Raw genomic sequence first — 19,615 nt, 5'->3', positions numbered from 1 at the left:
CATTTTACAATGCCTATAATGTTTTCGACACTTTGTTAGAGGTGTTGATGCAACGCTGTAGTCATTGTTGATGCCATAGTCTGAGGTGTGTAATTATAAAACTGTCAATATGATGCAATCTTAATTGACACCTCTGCGACACAGTGTTAAGACTTACGTGAAATCTTCACACAGATAGTATTTCAACTGGTGTCTGGCTTATAAAGCTCCCTGCTTTCTATAATTTTACCTTTTAGCCTTACCGAACAGAACTCATTCTTCACATAGTGGTTGCAATATTTTTGTTCACATACTCCCTACTCACACACACACACTCATACAGATACAGAACCACACAGAACTGTATAAGAAGGGAAGAAGGCTCCCAGATGGAGAGTCAGCATGGCGTCATGCCGCCAGGGAATGTCTCCACAGTTGAGCAACAGAAGGCCGACTGCTGCACCAGGGTTTAAATTTAGATTATTTGCCCGCCAGTTCTCAACTCAACTCCTGTCTACGATTCCCTTCACTTCTCTTTGTGTTTTCTCTGGATAGGAATCAGTACAAATCTCAGACTCCTTTTTCTGGGTGTGTACAGTGCACATCACTCTCCTCCCCCCAGGTCCTACTCCTGCTGCTATTTTATACTTTGTAATCCTTACAGAGTTAAGTTGCTTTATTTTATCAGGGGTATAGTCAGGACAGTGGCTGGGTGGTGAAGAAGGTCTTGGATGTCAATCTATTCCTTGATTTTTTGTTTTCTCCAAGTGTTTGGAACTTTCCACCTTTATTCCTGTTGTTTTCTGCCTCACCAAAAGACTCACAGATTAGACAGTATATAAAGCTCAAATTATACTTTGTGTCCACATAATTGCAAGGATCCATGTGGAATTATGTTATCTGCCCATGTCTGTTGGGTTCACCCAGATACCTTGCCAGGTGGCTGTGTGCTGCCCAAAATTTAGGACCGCAGGGACTATACTGAGGATGGTACACGAACACGAAAAAGAGCTGCTTGTGCGTCCACTGTCCACCCTGCTTTCCTTAGTTGTTTTGGAGTATTTCAGGACCTTGAATTGTTTACTATTAGGTCATATTTATTTTTATTTATTTAACCTTTATTTAACCAGGTAAAATCAATTGAGAACCAATTCTCATTTTCAATGATGACCTGGCCAAGAGGCAGTAGCACAGTCCACACAAGTTACACAAACAACACAGATACAATACAGTATAACAAACAATGGAAAAATTACTTAAAAACAACCTAGATAAAATAATAAACACTATGTACAAAATAAAAGGCAGATTACTGGATGTTATTAGTAAAAGAAAGAGAAGTGAGGCCTGGTCAGCAAGTACAGCAGTCAACTATAACTTGTTGCAGCTTATGTTTGAACATGCTGAGAGAGGTGAGAGCTGTTAGTTTGAGTGTGTTTTGTAATGAGTTCCAGTCCTTTGCAGCGGCAAAATGAAAGGAGTTATGACCAAACACAGTACGGACTTTTGGAATGATGAGCCTAATGAAGTCACTGGATCTTAAATGCCGATTGCCGTCAGAAATGCGCAGAAGATTTGAGAGGTAATGAGGAGTCATTCCCAAAATGGATTCATAGACCACAAGCAGCCAGTGTTGTAGCCGCCTGGTATGAAGGGAGGGCCAATCCACCAATCTGTAAAGAGCACAGTGGTTGGTGGTGAAGGGTGCACATGTGGAAAAACGGATTGCTGAGTGGTGGAATGTGTCCAGTTTTCTGAGGGTGGTCTTTGATGCCATTTTATATATTATATCGCCGTAATCAAATAGAGGAAGGATGGTCATTTTCACAAGGGTGAATTTGGCAGAGTGTGTGAAGGAGGCCTTGTTTCGATACAGGAAACCCAGTCTAGCTTTGACTTTAGCCAGAAGGTTATTGATGTGTATGTTAAATGAGAGAGACGAGTCCAACCAGAATCCAAGGTATTTGTAGGAGCTGACGAACTCCAGCTCCGAGCCATCAGCACTGTAGACCTTGGGAGGGCTAGGAATGATGAGGTTTTTCCAGTCAAACAGCATACATTTGGTCTTTTTGGGGTTGAGGAGCAGGTGGAGGCTGTGGAGAGACTGTTGGATGGAGGTGAGGCTTTGTTGAAGAGTGGACACAGCAGAGTAGAGTGAGGGACCAGCTGAATATATGATGGTGTCATCAGCATACAAATGAATCAAGGAATTTCCAGCAGCTTTTGCTACATCGTTAATATAAATGGAAAACAAAATAGGGCCTAAGATGGAGCTTTGAGGGACACCTTTAGAGATGGTAAGCGGTTCAGACATGATGTTTTCAGTCTTCACCCGCTGGACACGACCAGCCAAGTAGCTAGCAAACCAGTTGCAACAACTACTGGACAAGCCAATGCTGGTAAGCCTTTGCAGGAGAATGTTATGGTTGACCGAGTCAAAAGCCTTGGCTAGATCTATGAATGCAGCTACACAAGTCTGTTTGTTGTCTATGGCGGTGATGACGTCATCAAGGACCTTCAGTGTAGCGGTGGTACATCCGTGGCCTTTCCTAAACCCAGACTGCAGGTCAGACAAAATATGATTTGAGTCAATGAAGTGAATTAGTTGTTTATGTACCAGTTTCTCTATGACTTTGGCCAGACAGGGCAAAATGGAAATCGGCCTGTAGCAGTTCGGGTCAGTGCCAGAGCCTCCTTTAAAGAGGGGAAGAATCGTAGCCAATTTCCAGTTAAGGGGGAAAACAGACAAATTAAATGATAGGTTAAACAGGCTTGTAATAGGGGAAGCAATAATATGAGCGGCTGATTTTAAAAACACAGGGTCAATCCCATCAGAACCAGCTGACTTGTTTGAATCTAACTTAATAAGTTCATCCAGGACTTCCGAAACCTTAACAGGTTGAAGGGAGAAGCTGGTTGAAGGGAGAAGCTGGGTGATGAAGTAGGCGTGTTAGATGAATCTATTTCAGGGGCAACTGCATCAAAGAAATTAGACGATTTCACGAAATGTTGGTTGAAGTGTGTGGCCATGCGTTGTTTATCAGTAACAACAATGTCATCAAAAATCATAGAAGTGGGTAGATACGGAGAAGCAAGTTTGTTTTCCAAACTCATATGATTTAGGTCATACAACGTGCTGTCCAACCATGTCTAAAGGTCAAAGTATTTCTACCCGTTCCAAATGTGCATGGCAAAAAGCTTCAATGTAGCATCCTCCGGGTTGCATCAGACAGCCTCCCAGATCTCTCACAGAACGCTGTGTGTTTCTATGTCTTTGTAGTGTTGACACAATGAGCTGAAAAAATTTGGATAATGGCGCACAGTTTCAGACTCTCTCTCCGCGGGGGCATTTATGTTGTGGCTGGTTAGGCTGGTAACACGTATAGTGATGGAAGGAGTAGTTGTGTGAAGAATGAAACCAGAGAGCCGGCAAGAGAGAGAAGTTCAGACACCACTGTCCACGTAACCAATCCCTTTAGAAAGTGGATGTAATCATTTTGTGATCAGAGTTGCAAAATTAGAGAGTTTCAGATGTTGAAGGATCTGACAGGCTTTGTTTGAAACCTACCAATGAATATAATAGAATAATAGAATAATAATTCAAAAATGTTTTGTGGGAACCTATAGAGGAAGAAACTTGGAACAAAGGCACACTTACTACACATTACAGTGTCAAATACAGAGAAAGGACTTTCTTACATACAGTAGCAGCTTAGTCTGCATGCATGATGGCTAGCAAGAGGACAACAGCTATGATTGGTCAGTTTTGCTTGTGTTTTCTCCTTTAAGTTCCTGATGCTCCTGGTGGTTGAGGACAGTCAACATTAAGACTGTGTCTGCCTTTCCTCCTATGTTTTCCTGACTCACAGATGACTGGGCTTCATCACCAGTCATCTGTGACTCACGAACTTTCCATGAGTCATGACTTACACCAACCACATTACATTACAGTCATTTAGCAGACGCTTTTATCCAAAGCGACTTACAATTCAGATTCTATCACATTCTACACCGTAGGCACAGCTACGAGAGCAATTTTTGGGGTTAAGTGTCTTGCTCATCAACATGCGACTAGAGGAGCCGGGGATCGAACCGCTGACCCTCTGATTGAAGGACGGCCTTGCCACAGTCGGACTTAACCACAGTCGCCCCACAAACACGTTGCATGACTTCTCTGCAGTCTGCACCATGGCACACATTCATCTGTGTTCATTATTGTTCAGCATACACTCTGTTTCATATTCCACTGACAGGAAAGATTGTTCAGTAAAATTATACAAATAGTGTTGTCAAGTAATCTTCTATTTCTTAACATCCCTCCATCCATTATCTTAAACCGCTTATCCTGTTCATGGTGGGGCTGGAGTGGATTCCAGCTGATATTATGAATGATGACATGTAGTGTTAAAGCGCTTTGAGTGGTCGGAAAACGAGAAAAGTGCTATACAAGTAGAAGTCCATTTACCATTAGGAGAGGCAGGGTTTATCCTGGACAGGTCGCCAGACTATCACAGGCCTATTCCTTAATAGCATTAATTTATGTGTCAAAGTTGACCCATATATGAAACCAAATATAAAGGCTTTGCTTACTATAGGGTGTGCTCGTTTGTTCATATAATGTTGGGATAGCAGTTTGGCTAAAGTATTTTGCCCCGGTAAGACATACTTTGAATCCAGTGTTTTAATCATTGCTCTGAGTCTTTCTCGACTCTCTGTAGCGGGACCATGTCCTTGCAGAGGTGGATCGTTATTGCGTTCGTAATGTCGCTCCACCGCTTGCTTTTCTTGTCATACCCAGCATGCCATTTGGCGGTGAAATTTTATAAATGAACAATTATTAGTGTTACAAATTGTTTATCTGTCACAAACTGTTGTGTTGTGGTGTTTTGCCCTGTTAAATAGCGTTAGTTGTGGGCAGTGGCGGGCTGTGCATTTTATGGCTGGGCTTTCTGTGCTGTCCTACTACAGTTGAACAGCTACGGTGCAGATACATAAATCCGTGCATGACGGGACGCTGCATCAATAACGGACAATGCATAGTCAAATCAACGTAATTAACACAATGACAACCACAAAGTCATAAGAATCAGTGACATATATGACATATGATAACAAAGCATGACAAATCAATCCAGCGAACCTGCAGCGGATCCACGCATTCCACCACAAAAGAGCACGAGCCATTCAAATATTATTCATAAAAACGTTGCTGCAGATGTAAAAAAACAAACGCAGTTTGTCACTTACCAAATTCTTTGTTGACAAAGAGTTTAATCCCAGTACATCATTTCAGTTCCAGTAAGAAGTCCTTCTTGATTCATGGACGCCAGTGACAGTATTTCGCCAGTCTACGGAGGCCGGTTCGCAGCGGGGCTGGGATCCCACCTCCGTCGCCCGGCGCAGACCGCGGTTGTGGAGAAAAGTTTTCAAAAGCACCATAGTGTCCTGCCGTGCTATGGCGTCCTCAGGTTAGCGTAGCATAGCTCCAAACACCAAGATGCTCAGTTAAAATGAAACACATTCCCAGCCATAAAATGTGCGATGCTGTCAGCCAGACAGCTGTGCAATGAGAAAATAAGCTAATGCGAAAAAAAATTATAATACATGTAGTGTATTTTTGAAAAATTATTAAATTATATTATAGCTATAACTTTGTGATTCTGTTTAGGCCAGCAGAGAAGGCTTAGCTGGCCCTGACCACTGGTTGTGGGTTATTAATTGTTGTGTTATAAAGTTAACTTATAACCATGATTAGAGGTCCCTCTCAATACAGTTAAGGCAACTAGCTCTGACTGTTTCATTGACTCCTAAGTACTTGAGAAAAAGCAGTATGTATGTTATTTTGGAAGGTTTTCAATATGTTTGGAAAATTACATGATGACCTATTTTTATTTTTCTTAGTGGCGAACAATATATTTAGCTGCCTGTTGAAGAGTGACAGCAGTTGTTTCGGCTATGCTGGTATATGAAAAATTAATATGATACGGGAAATTAAAACCGGTAAACCGGTATACCGCCCAGCACTACAACTAATCAGAATTAGCAAACATGTTTTGAAGGAAATGTAATCTTGCCCACATTGGTTCATGTTGTCAGCATGAGGAGGAAACATTTATATTCAAAATATCTGCAATATGTGCACTGCGGACAATAAATATTCATATTGAGAATATCTGCAAAATATCAGCTATTCTGCATGACAAACTTCTATCAAGAGCCAGATAATACAACTCAGTAAATGATGTCTTCGTTCCTGTTTCTCTTCCTTTTCTATATGTCAATGCCCCTTGTGTTCCAGGTTCACATCACTGTTATGGACAACAACGACAACGCTCCCATCTTCTCCCAACCAACCTATGAGGTCACTATGTCTGAAGACACTCCACCTGACACTGAGGTGGTCCAGGTTCTGGCATCGGACCGTGATGAGCATCACCGGCTGACCTATTCTCTGCAGAGCTCAATAGACCCAAGTAGCATGCGTCTGTTCCGCATCCACCCCACCCTAGGCATCATTTACACTGCTCAGAGGCTGGACCACGAGGCCTGTGCCCAGCACATCCTCACTGTCATTGTAAGTCTATGTCACTGTCTCTGCCAATGTCTGACATTTAGGGTCGTGTACTAACAGCTGTGGTTCTTTGATCCCCTCACTTTCCACGGAGGGGTCCCAGTCTTATCTGCATTGTTGTTGTACAAAAGACAATCTTGCACATTCCCGAGGACAAACAACAACTGTCCAAATGTTTCCTGGAGGAACTTGCACTTGATATTTTATGTTTAGTATGTGCCAAGATGTAGACCGGATTGTAGTGTAACAGGCTAATTCCACAGGGGAATTTAATGGGCTAATACATTTCAATTTGTTTTCCAACTAATTAGGAGAGGAAAGAGGATACTTTTATACTGATCTGCTTATCCAATAGTAAACTACTAATATCAAAAATGTAAAATTTGGGCAAATACGTGTGGGAAAGGAAAGTGAAAGAGTAGGATTTCTGTTTTTGTGTTTGTTATACTTTGGACAATGGGCACATTTTAGATTTAACAGTTATATAATTATCAGATTTTACTTTTACTTACTTTTCATTGTGACCATGGGGGATGGCTTTTTTTTGATTGTCTTTCTGTTTTCTCCACAGGTGAAGGACCAAGAGTTCCCATACAGGAAGAACCTGGCCCGTGTGCTAATAGAAGTGGAGGATATAAATGACCATGTACCCATCTTTACCAGTGCGCTGTATGAAGGCTCAGTCTATGAGTCAGCAGCAGTGGGATCAGCTGTGGTCCAGGTGACTGCCTTGGACAAAGACAAAGGCATGAACGCAGAGCTACACTACTCCATTGAAGCAGGTAGGCACCTCTGACAGCTTAATACTTGAAATGGTAAATATTTACCCTTAAAAGAACTACCACATTGTTTACATTGTATTTGATCTTCCAACAGGAAACACTGGAAATGCATTCCATATTGAACCAGTTTTGGGTATCATCACTGTTGCTTGTGACCTGGACTTGTCCAGCATAGGCCATTATGTTCTCACTGTGAGAGTCACTGACAATGGCTCCCCTCCCCTGTCCACCACCACTATAGTGCGCATTGCTGTCACCCTCTCTGACAATGCCGGACCAAAGTTCCCTCAGCCTGAATACCAGGCTGAAATCACAGAGAAGGCCGTGATGGGGACCTCCGTTACCACAGTCAGTGCAGTCAGCCAGTCCACCCTTACTTATGATATCAAGCAGGGCAACACAGATCATGTTTTTCAGTTAAATCAGTACAGTGGAGTCATTTCTACCCAAAAGCCTTTAGACTATGAGACTACAGCATCTTACACCTTGATAGTCCAGGCTACCAACATGGCTGGCATGGCTTCTAATGCTACTCTGTTAATTCAGGTAGTGGATGAGAATGATAACCCACCAGTTTTCCAGCAACTTCGCTATCATGGCAGCATCATCGAGGCAGCACCAGTCAACAGCGTGGTCTTGAACTCAGATGACTCACCTCTCGTAATCAAGGCCACTGATGCGGACCGCAACCAAAATGCTCTGTTAGTCTACCAGATTGTTGAGGACACTGCAAAGATATTCTTCACAGTGGACTCAGGTACTGGCTCCATCAGAACCATTGCTAATCTAGACCATGAGATATTTGCCACGTTCCACTTCCACGTTCATGTGAGAGACAATGGCAAGCCACAGTTGACTGCAGACAGTCCAACAGAGGTCACAATACAAGTGATTGACACAAATGATTCACCGCCTCGCTTCACCCAGAATGCCTATGAAACAGTTCTGCTACTCCCCACCTATATGGGAGTAGAAGCTTTGCAGGTTTCAGCCATAGACCCGGACAAAGATGTCCCTACAGAGCTCACCTACTCTCTGACTGATGGAGTACTGCAGCACTTTGCCATCAAACCTTCCAGTGGAGTTATTACAGTCAAACACAACAACTTCTCCAAAGAACGTTTCCGCTTCAGTGTCAAAGTTTCAGATGGGAAATTTTCCAGCACAGCTCTGGTGACCATTCTTGTTCGAGAGGCTCTGGACTCTGGTCTCAGCTTTACTCATAACCTTTACTCTTCATCCATTCAAGAGAATGTATCAAATATCACCAAAGTAGCTGTGGTCAATGCCGTGGGAAACCGTCTCAATGAACCATTGAAGTACACCTTATTGAATGCTGGAACGAGCTTCAGAATTCGTCCAACTTCTGGTGTAATTCAAACCACAGGTATACCCTTTGACCGTGAGGAGCGTGAGTTCTACGAACTGGTTGTTGAGGCAAGAAGGGAGCACGACCATCTGCACGTGGCCAGAGTTATGGTTCGAGTCCACGTTGAGGACATAAATGATAACACCCCTGTGTTTGTTGGACTTCCTTATTATGCAGCTGTTCAAGTAGAAGCTGAGCCAGGATCACCCATTTTCAGGGTCATGGCAGTAGATGGTGACCAAGGGGTTAATGGAGAGGTTTCTTACTATCTCAAGGATGACCATGGTCACTTTGAGATCAACCAGCAGACAGGTGGTCTCAGCCTCAAGAGGGCTTTTGAGTCAGACTTGTCCAATATGGAATACCAGATGGTGATCTATGCCAGAGATGGTGGTTATCCACCTCTCTCAACTACTATAGAGTTCCCCATCACAGTAGTCAACAAAGCCATGCCTGTCTTTGACAAATCATTTTATTCTGTTTCTGTGAATGAGGATGTGGCTGTGCACACACCAATTATCGGCATCAATGCCACTAGTCCTGAAGGTCAAAACATGATCTATACTATAGTTGATGGAGACCAATCTCTTCAGTTTGACATTGGTTTTGATACTGGAGTTATAAGTGTCATCCACTCTTTGGACTATGAAGCCACAGCATTTTACCACCTGACCATCAGAGCCACAGACTATCTGACTGGTGCCCGTGCTGAGGTTGATGTAGATGTGGTTGTCCAGGATGTAAATGATAACCCACCTATATTCCAGAAAATGTCCTACAGGGTAGTTTTGTCTGAAACAGCCATGATTGGAACTCCAGCACTTCAAGTCATTGCGACTGACAAAGACTCAGAGAAGAACAATGTTGTCCGTTACCAGATATTCTCAGATGTGCATAACAGCACAGACTACTTTCACATTGATAGTAGCAGTGGATTAATCCTGACAGCACGTATGCTAGACCATGAACTTGTCCAAAAGTATGACTTCATTGTCAGGGCCACCGATAACGGCTTCCCACCATTGAGTAGTGAAGTATCAGTCATAGTTGTAGTGAATGACATGAATGACAATCCACCCATTTTCAATCAGCTACTGTATGAGGCCTATGTGAATGAGTTAGCACCAAAGGGTCACTTTGTTACCTGTGTCCATGCCTCAGATGCTGATAGCTCCGATTTTGAAAAGTTGGAATACAGCATTTTGTCAGGAAATGAAAGAATGAACTTTGTGATGGACAAAAGTACAGGAATCATCACATTGTCCAGCCACCATAAGCAAAGAATGGAGCCTGTCTTCAGCCTCAATGTTTCAGTGTCTGATGGGGTGTTCACCAGCACTGCACAGGTTCACGTTAAGGTGTTGTGGGCCAACCTGTATAGTCCAGTGTTTGGACAGAATATGTATGAGACAGAGTTAAAAGAGAATGCTGCTGTGGGAACCAAAGTTATACAAGTAAGTGCTATTGAAATTCATTCAAATATGTTTTTGTGTTTGCATAATTTCGCACATTGATATTACGTAACTATACATTTTTGTGTCTGTATTATAAAACTTTTTTTAATTTCAGGTAAAGGCAACAGATGCAGACCCTGGAGTGTTGGGTCACATCATTTATTCCTTTGTTAATGATGTGGGCAAGGACCAATTCAGCATTGATGCAAATGGACAGATCACCACTTTAGAAAAGCTTGATCGTGAGGACCCAGACAATAAGGACATTGTTCTGACAGTGGCAGCCCAGGACCCAGGTGGACGGGTCTCTTACTGTACAGTACAAGTTACTCTGTCAGATGATAATGATAATGTCCCTTGCTTCCGTGCCACAGAGTACAGAGCTTCAGTCAAATCTGATGTGGCTGAAGGCTTTTTGGTGACACAGATTCAGGCTTATGATCCTGATGATGGCACTAACGCCAAAGTGACATATTCACTTTACAGTGAGGCTCATGTCCCTGTGGTGGACATTTTGGCGATAGACCCAGACAATGGTTGGATGGTGACTAAAGGCAGCTTCAGCCACTTGAGGAACTCTGTATTATCTTTTTTTGTAAAGGCTGTGGATGGAGGAAATCCAGTCCGGCACTCTCTAGTGTCTGTCTATATCCATGTACTTTCTCCAGATGCCTTCATTCCTTCCTTCAGCCAACATCAATACTTATTTAGCATGCCAGAGGACACCCCCATAGGTTCAGTCATAGGGACTGTGCGCCTCAACACTTCTCCTGGATATACCTCGCTTTCTGCTACTTTTGCCCTGGTTAACGGAGAGACCAGAGAAAACAACGAAAATGTGGTGTTTGTGGTGGATAAGGATACAGGTGTGATCAAGCTTGATAAGCTTTTGGACCATGAGGTGATAAAAGAATACCATTTGAAACTCACTGCCACTGTACAACAGGCTAAGCTGGATTCTGTGACTTCTGTTAATGTTGAAGTCAAAGTGTTGGATCTAAATGACAACAAACCAGCGTTTGAGGCAAACTCCTATGAGGCCACAGTTATGGAAGGAATGTCAATTGGAACCAGAATCATTAAAGTCCAAGCACTAGACCCAGACTCAGGGGCCAATGGCCAGGTAACATACAGTCTTGGGACATTAATCCAGTCAGATGGGGATTTAGATACATTGGTTGTCACCTTTAGCATTGACAGCAACACAGGCTGGATCTCCACACGCAAGGACTTGGACCATGAGACCAACCCATCCTACATATTCACGGTAGTAGCCTCAGACCTTGGGGAGACCCTATCTCTTTCCGGTACCACCACTGTGACCGTAGCAGTGTCAGACATCAATGACAACCCCCCCAGGTTCCTGGAGCAAAGCTACTTCGGTTCAGTTCAGGAGAGTGACCCACCAGGCGAGGTGGTGGCTGTGCTGAACACCAGAGATGATGACAGCTCTGCCGTTAACCGTCAAGTCAGCTACCACATCACTAGTGAGTACCACTGTAAATATTTGTTATTGCACTGCAACTGTATCAGCAGACATTGACACTGGATTTCTGCAAAACCCTGGATTTTGTCCAATTAAGTTTTTTTTATCATCCAGTGCCAATGTTTTTATAGTTTTTGCTTTCCACAATATCTGTTCATGACCAAGAAAAAGATTTTTCCGGACACATAAATGGAGGTGTTTGTGGTTGAGGTGGTCCCTGAACACTCGTTCCCCCTTAATTTCTCTACTTACTTAGTCCTCTAGCAGTGACAGTGCATCCATAATGCAGCATTACATGAGTGTCACCACAGTGTGTATATGTTTATAGAAATCATGGCTGTTTCAAAAATGTTCGACAATCAGTGGATCCCCAACCCTGGTTATCATTCAAAAATGGAAGTAGATGACACAATTTATTTATTTATAGAAGTTTTGTTAAGGTGAACTTGGCCAGCTTAATGATCAGGACTCATAATGAGGATATGGAGCTGTCGCTGTCTTTATTTCCACACATTTGTAATTTACACAATCCATATGTGCAGGTGGTGAATATGTGCCAGGTGAGGTGACTGGAGAAGGCAGAGTGTGACAGTCACCATGGTGCACTCTAATCAGATTGTCTGTATACAGTAGACTGTATCTATCCCTATTGAATAAACCATAAATGAGTAAATAAAGTCATGTTAACTGCAGTGATTTTTAAGCACAAACTATATAAATACAAAACTCATACTTAGTTACATAAGCACATTATTAGAAGCTGTTATTGAAAAGTATTGACGTTCTGATCTGCAATTCTTTAATGATATTTGATGTCTTGGATTTCTACAACCACTGTGCCGAGCTGACCACGAGTGTCGGTGGTCGAGCCCTCTCCTCAGACAGCGCTGATGAAATATTGAGAGGAGTTTGATTTGAGATTTCAGTTGGTTTACCTTCATTCATCTGTCACAGATAGACGACCTCCTCCCACCACGTTCGTCCCCTTCCTCACATCCATTCATCTATCTTCAATATGCGACGCTGTTCATTTCATTAAACCTTTAATATCTATCTTTTGTGGTGGAGTCCTTGCTAGTGACAAGAAGTTAACTAGTTAACTTAGGTTTGTGAGGAGGGCCACACCTTAACCTTCGACCCTCTCTTCCCTCTGTTTATTTCCTCTTATTCAATCATGTGCATACCTCTCCCATCTCTCCTTACCCAGGTACTGTCTGGGTCCCGTAATTGAAACATTGAGCCTCCTCAGCCTCCATACATCCTATACTCCTAGTTTTATTAAACCTTTAAAGATCTCTAACCCGAAAATTAAGATGCACTCTCTCTCCACTTGACAAGCAGATGACTAATTCTTTATCAGTAAAATTTAAGATTTTCAAACTAGTTTTGAATTTGACTGAGTTGATGTTCCTTTGTCATTGTCCCTGTTATTGTGATTTATTTACTAAAACTTCCTTTTCCTCACATTGCAGTGATAGTCACCCTGTAGACACTGTAGACCATGTTTATGTGGAGTATTGTGCCTCTCCAACTTGACATTCCAGTTATATGGGTCAGCAGCCGGCCAGTACGCTGATAAATCCGTAGTGTTATGGTCCAACCTTTATCCACTGCTGCAACATTCATTTCCCTGTGCCGTCCACTTAAAGCAGCCACTTATAGTAATTGTGTGATCATAGTGGAGATTTTTTATCAAACTGTTACTTCCTTGGGTGCGGTGGTTCAAGAAATTGTCTTTATTGTAAATGTGTGGGCATTAATCATATGATTGTGTGTGAAGCTGTTTGCCCTAGTTTACTTAAAGGTGTGGATGGAATAAGACTAACACCATACAATACAACAGAGGTGTGAGCTGGAGTCACGGACCGGGACTTGAGTCAGACTACAATCTGAATGTGATGACTTAAGACCTCACTTGAAAAAAAGAATGAACAGTGATCAGCAATTTGTGGAGAAACTGATCATAAAGTCCATGTATGCCTACATGTCTGAAACCTTTTCCACTGATCCTGGATCTCACTGTGCCTGTCTCTCTGTCTGCTTGTGTGTTGTCCAGGTGGGAACTATCGTGGTGTGTTTGCACTCGGTCTGGTTCAGGGTGAATGGAAGATGTATGTAAAGTGGCCACTGGACAGGGAGGAACGCAACCTCTACGTCATCAATGTCACCGCTAGCGATGGACTCTTTGTTTCCCAGGCAACGGTGGAGGTGACAGTGATAGACACCAATGACAACAGCCCCATCTGTGACCATGTGAGGAATAGAACCGCATGTTGTTCTTTTTTATTTATTTGTTGTTTGAGATGCCTTGTCCTTTATTTGACTTAGCTCACTGTAAATGTAGCTTTGTTTCTTTGCTGTGTGTGTACATGTGTGTCTGCAGGCTGTGTACACTGCCTCCATTTCAGAGGACCTCCCAGTAAACAGTGTGCTGCTGAGGATTGGAGCTACAGATGCTGATGTAGGCGTCAGTGCCTGGATCCAGTACTCCTTACATGGTCCTGGATCCCAGGACTTCAGCATTGACCCGGACACTGGTAAGCATGCAGAATGGCTTCTCTTGGAGCATTAGTTTTTAGAGAGCTTGCAGCAGTGAAATGGAGCCAGGCCACCAGCTTATCACAGCTTACACAGTTAGACGCACAGTTATTCCTTTGGATGCTTACATTTGTGTAAGCATCCATTTGTGACTCTCTCATGGCACTGTATGGCTCCATCTCTTAATGTTTCACAAGTTGTTTTTAACCTGTCCAGGTGAGGTCAAGTCATCTATGAGTCTTGATCATGAGATGACACCCTACTACCGGCTCGTTGCCCAGGCAACTGATGGTGGTGGACGATGGTGCCGTGCTGAGGTGCAACTGGCAGTAACTGATGTGAATGACAACCCACCCATCTTCACCCTGTCACAGTACACTGCCAGTGTCTATGAAGACACCGCCACCAAAGCCCTGCTCACTCGCATTCAGGCCATAGACCCTGATGAAGGTGACACCACTACTACTATTACGGCTACTACTACTGGTGGTACCACTGCTGCAAGTTGTGCTTCAAATGATTCTATGCTATGTTTTGAGGGTTAAAATGGAAGCAGAGGCAGACACAAAGAGAGTAGAGAAGAGATCCCAAGTACAGAGAGAACAGAAAAAGGTGTATATAAATAATAATGTATAGTTTGTCTGTGTCTTTAAAGTCTTGACTCAATTAAATGTACAGATGGGGACCCCGGAGCACCCTTGCTCTCTTTGAAAACATTCATTGTGTATTCTTGGTTTATCACATGAAAAGTGACAGAAGTAGTTCTTAGAAGAGGTGTATGCCCTGTCTACACATGCGTATACAGATAGTTATCGAAACAGATATTTTTTAGGTCACTAAAACGGATATTTAGAAAATGTCTTCGTCTTTGTATGTGTGTGGACATGTAAAACGGAGCGTTTGGGAAACGACGGCATCTCCCTAATTCGCGCATGCCCATTGTTGCTTTGTGTAATGAGCATGCACCAGAAACGATAACAGAGACGCTCGACCACTGGAATGTTTATGTGTTGTTGGCACTGCTTGGTCTAATGACTACTTTACATTTGAACTTTATATCACTGCACCACTTTATGGCCAAACAGCCACTGAGATGTAGTTTCGCCATAGCACCGTAAATAACATTTGTACAAATCAAATAATAATAATAAGCTACTGCTTTACTATTGTTTACTATTTGTTTACAACGTCAAAGGTGAATAAGCTCACTGGGCATGCTCAGGAATCTTCTTCTCTGTTAATTGAGTTAACCGTTGACAAAGTTTTTATTGCCACCTAGTGGCCCGGCGAGCGTTTGGCGTCGTTCTTTACGTTCTAGTCTGGACGGAGATATTTTGTAAACTCAAGGTTATGTGGACAGAATTTTATTTTAAAACGGAGAAGAAAACATTTCTTTGAAAAAAAGAAAAATGTGTAGACAGGGCTTAAGAGAGAAGAGCCAAACCCTGCCTACTTTCACACCTCCACCTGGCCAATCACTATAGAGTTATAATATACAACATTTGTCAGAAGCAGCAGTCATTGGAAGACACAGTTAGAAGATCCAACAAATATTCAGTTTCAGGCACTCTGAGGCCTTTAAACTTCTTTAAACCTACCTGACACTCTTTTTCTGGCTTTACAGCAGGTCCAGGCCGTATGGTGGTCTACTCCCTGGCCGACTCTGCAGGAGGCTCCTTCTCTATCGATAAGTCCTCAGGCATCGTGGTCCTGGAACGCATTCTCGACCGCGAGGTCCAGCCGGCTTATCAGATAACAGTCCATGCGTCTGACCAGGGTTCACCCTTGCCCCTCTCCTCATCGGTCAATGTCACTATCACTGTGCTGGACATCAATGACAACCCACCTGTGTTTGAGCGGCGTGATCAGCTTGCTACAGTGCCGGAGGATGTGGGAGTGGGCACCGAGGTCCTGAGAATTTATGCTGCCAGCAAGGACATAGGGACCAATGCTGAGATCACTTACAGTATCCGATCAGGAAATGAGCATGGGAAGTTCCACATCCACCCACTGACCGGTGAGTGTGCTAACCACCGCTCTACACTTGTCATCCCTCATTTTATTCACACTTGATGTTCATTATAACACATTCCATATTGTCGCACATATGAACACTGCAACCTTTAGAAATGTTTCTTTTCTTAGATGCTATTTTGATATAAATTCTGTCTTTACTTAAATGCATATTTTTGTTCCCTCTCTCTCCTCACCTTGTTCAGGTGCCATTTTAGTTGCCCAGCCCCTGGACTATGAGACCTGCAGGGACTACTTTCTAACAGTGGAGGCTTGTGATGGCGGCACGCCACCATTGAGTGCAATTACGACAGTGAACATAAACCTGACAGATGTCAATGACAACGCACCCATGTTCAGCCGTGACCTCTACGCTGCAGTGGTGTCAGAGGATGCTACCACTGGAGAGTCTGTAGTCCAGGTAGGTTCCAGTCAGAGTCACGTTTTGCCTGCATATATGTGAGGATGCCTGAGGCCATGTCCACACTACTACGTTTGCATTTTAAAATGCATATCTTTTGCTACGTTACACTGAGCCTCCACACTAGGCCGGAGTTTTAGAGCACCAAAAACAGATCAGTTTAAAAACGCTCCAGATAAATTTGAAAACTCCGGGGTTACCTGTTAATGTGGACGGGCGTAAATGCATCAGTTTGGGAATGATGACTTAGGGTACTTCTCAAGTCTCTTAATTGTCGTTTCCTCGCTCCTCGATCCTCACTTGAACCGGAAGTTGTTTCTGCGCCGCCATATTGACGGCCATCCCAAAGCTCTAATGTAGCTCTGAGGAGCGAGGATGGAGGAGGGACCTCGGAGGAGCCATGAGCGAGGAACCACGAGAACAGACTTCCAGGACTTCCACGCCCCCTCATTGTTCATCAGTTATGTGATTGGACGCTGCAGCCGATCAGACTGACTGACTGGAGTTTCATACCAGAGTGAAGACGGATCACAGACTAAACTCTAGTTTATGTTTGATTAGGTTTCTGATTCACCGTCTGGTTTAAATAAATGTTCATTGTACTCTGAACAACAAAAGGACCACAAACAACTTTCTACATTTATTAGAAAGATTTGTGTTTTCATGATCTGATATTTCCCTCAATAACTTTTATTATGAATACAATTAAAGTCAGAGAGAGCTGGAGAGACTAAACACTTTTTACATCATTCCTGAGTGTTTGATGAGTTTTATCATTTAAGAGAAACAATAATCATATTCTGGGTTATTTAATAATGACGCCACAGTCACAATTTCAAAACGTACAGACGCAAATAATTCATAAATAAGACGATCGCATTCCGCCGGTAGAAATGGATCCTGTGCTTATAAACAGAACACAGGACACAGTTTGTTAACAGTAGTCTGTTAACAAACTGAGAGAAACACCTCTACAGTGGTGATTACTGTGTGTCTTTATTAGTTATTAGTATTATTAGTTACTGTTATTAAGTACAGTGATCATGTGAACACACACAAACTTATCAAAAGTCTCTCCAGCTGTTAAAGCCGACTGACAGCTGATCCAGCTGTGATCATCAGCACCGTCATCAGAAACAGACGTCGCTTCACGTGACGCAAATGAGGAAAGGACGTCTCATGTCTCCTAAAACATATCTCCTCGTTCCTCTCTCCTCGCATGGTTTCCTCCATGCATCCCTGGTGGGAGGGACTAAGACGCAAAGAAAGGACGCAAGTGAGGGAAACGGGGATGCAATTAAGAGACGTGAGAAGTACCCTTAGACATCCGCATTGGCTACTTGATTGGTTCTTAGCAGTCACGACATGTCCTTCCCTGATTCGTCACGCCCCTATCACCCTTTTCCGGAAGACCACAAACAACAGCCTTGATTATCGATCGACTACCAGTTGTTAATTCAACATGGATAACTGATTACAAGCGTTGCTGATCTTGTTGTCTATACTAGCAGTTGTTGTGGAGTTAAATTCTGTATTTTGTAATTCTACTACTGCCGACATGCGGCTCTGAAGGCAGGGTTCACCTGGACCGGTTGCCAGACTATCACAGGGCTGACACACAGAGACAGACAACCATTCACACTCACATTCACACCTACGGGCAATTTAGAGTCATCAATTGTCCGGAGAACCCGGAGAGAACCCACGCTGACACAGGGAGAACATGCAAACTCCACACAGAAGGCCCGTCTAGTCTGGGAATTGAACCCCAGCCCCTCTTGCTTTGAGGCGACACACCGTGCAGCCCATTTTACTTTACTGCACAACGATAATGTAGCATTGCCGAAAAATGCATTTCCTAAACATGTTTTAACTTCCACTAATTTTTTTATTTTTATAATCTTCTCACATGAATTAACTCTGATGGCTGCCTGACAGGTAGCGAAGGAAAAGTACAGCATGCTTTGGAAAATGGAAAATTGAAAATGGCCAGCAGTGATGGAAAGAAAATGGTATTTTCAGAAAATGGGTTAAAACATACACAATTAATGCTACAAAGCAGCATAAATAGGCACTGCAACATACTGTAATATCTGTGAAATGTATTTGGCCATGAATTGTAATAGAAATCATCAAAATGCAGCGCAAACCCAGGCCTTTTGTTTCCAGAAGAGTCCTCTATATTAATAAACCAACGAAGCATAGCAGCAGCTTGGATTATTAGTCCCCCAGCATCACTGTAAAGTGCTGCTGATGTCTGTTCAGCCTCATACTGTACTCTGGTTGGTAAAGTTTGGATCAAGTCCAACCAATATCACCTGAGCTTCATAACGGACTTTATAAGGGACTCCAGTGTCGTGCCCATATATAGCTGTGTGCTGGCAGAGAAGGCTCGTATCTATACAGTTTATGAGGAATCTGTGATATATGGATGAAAAATATTTCATCCAGTTTGCTTTTTAAAAGCATTTGTGTCAGTATAGGACAGTGAAACAGTCACTCAGCCTGCAAGTGTGTGTGTGTGTGTGTGTGTGTGTGTGTGTTTTCAGCTGGTAGCAGAGGACGTTGACAGTCAGCTGAATGGAGCCATTCTCTACTCCGTTGTCAGTGGAGACCGAGACAGCCAGTTCTTCATTGACCCCCTCCGTGGGGTCATCAAGGTCAACAAGCCACTGGACCGTGAGACAGTGAGGACACACACACAAATACACACACTTCTAACCTCTAGAAATAGCATCACAGTCGCACTTGATTGTAGCAGTAAAGTACAGCTTTGTAACCTATAGTTAGGTCAGCATGAGATCAACTGTTAGCGTTAAATATAGTGCAATATGTATGTTAAACTAAAATAACAGCTATAGCTTATGTTCCATGAGTGCCACACACTGGAATCTTGGTTAAAGACATTTGCAATTGCTCACACACTAAAATGACACATACAGCACAATAATTGAGACTGATACTGACATGTCACTTTCTCAACACAGTTCTCTACATCAGAC

The 19,615-nt window shown here is 43.0% G+C and overlaps 1 protein-coding gene across 2 annotated transcripts in view; it reads left to right on the top strand.

Moving 5' to 3' along the window:
- The window catches only part of fat3a (FAT atypical cadherin 3a), a 188,136-nt gene extending 168,573 nt beyond the window's left edge, over positions 1-19,563 (top strand). For both annotated transcript variants that reach the window (XM_031878215.1, XM_031878214.1), the window contains 10 exons: positions 6,278-6,553; positions 7,122-7,332; positions 7,427-10,155; positions 10,271-11,642; positions 13,698-13,894; positions 14,025-14,178; positions 14,396-14,629; positions 15,804-16,196; positions 16,399-16,613; positions 19,163-19,563. In XM_031878215.1, coding sequence (XP_031734075.1) covers positions 6,278-6,553; positions 7,122-7,332; positions 7,427-10,155; positions 10,271-11,642; positions 13,698-13,894; positions 14,025-14,178; positions 14,396-14,629; positions 15,804-16,196; positions 16,399-16,613; positions 19,163-19,399 — 6,018 coding nt within the window. In that variant the 3' untranslated portion in view covers positions 19,400-19,563. The remainder of the gene's footprint in view (positions 1-6,277; positions 6,554-7,121; positions 7,333-7,426; positions 10,156-10,270; positions 11,643-13,697; positions 13,895-14,024; positions 14,179-14,395; positions 14,630-15,803; positions 16,197-16,398; positions 16,614-19,162) is intronic.
- The last annotated feature ends 52 nt before the right edge of the window (positions 19,564-19,615 follow it).

Source organism: Anarrhichthys ocellatus, unplaced genomic scaffold, assembly GCF_004355925.1.
Source record: "Anarrhichthys ocellatus isolate YVR2014 unplaced genomic scaffold, GSC_Weel_1.0 scaffold167, whole genome shotgun sequence".
NCBI lineage: Eukaryota > Metazoa > Chordata > Actinopteri > Perciformes > Anarhichadidae > Anarrhichthys > Anarrhichthys ocellatus.
Note: the sequence above shows the minus strand (reverse complement) of the source record. Positions and strands in the feature narration are given on the sequence as shown.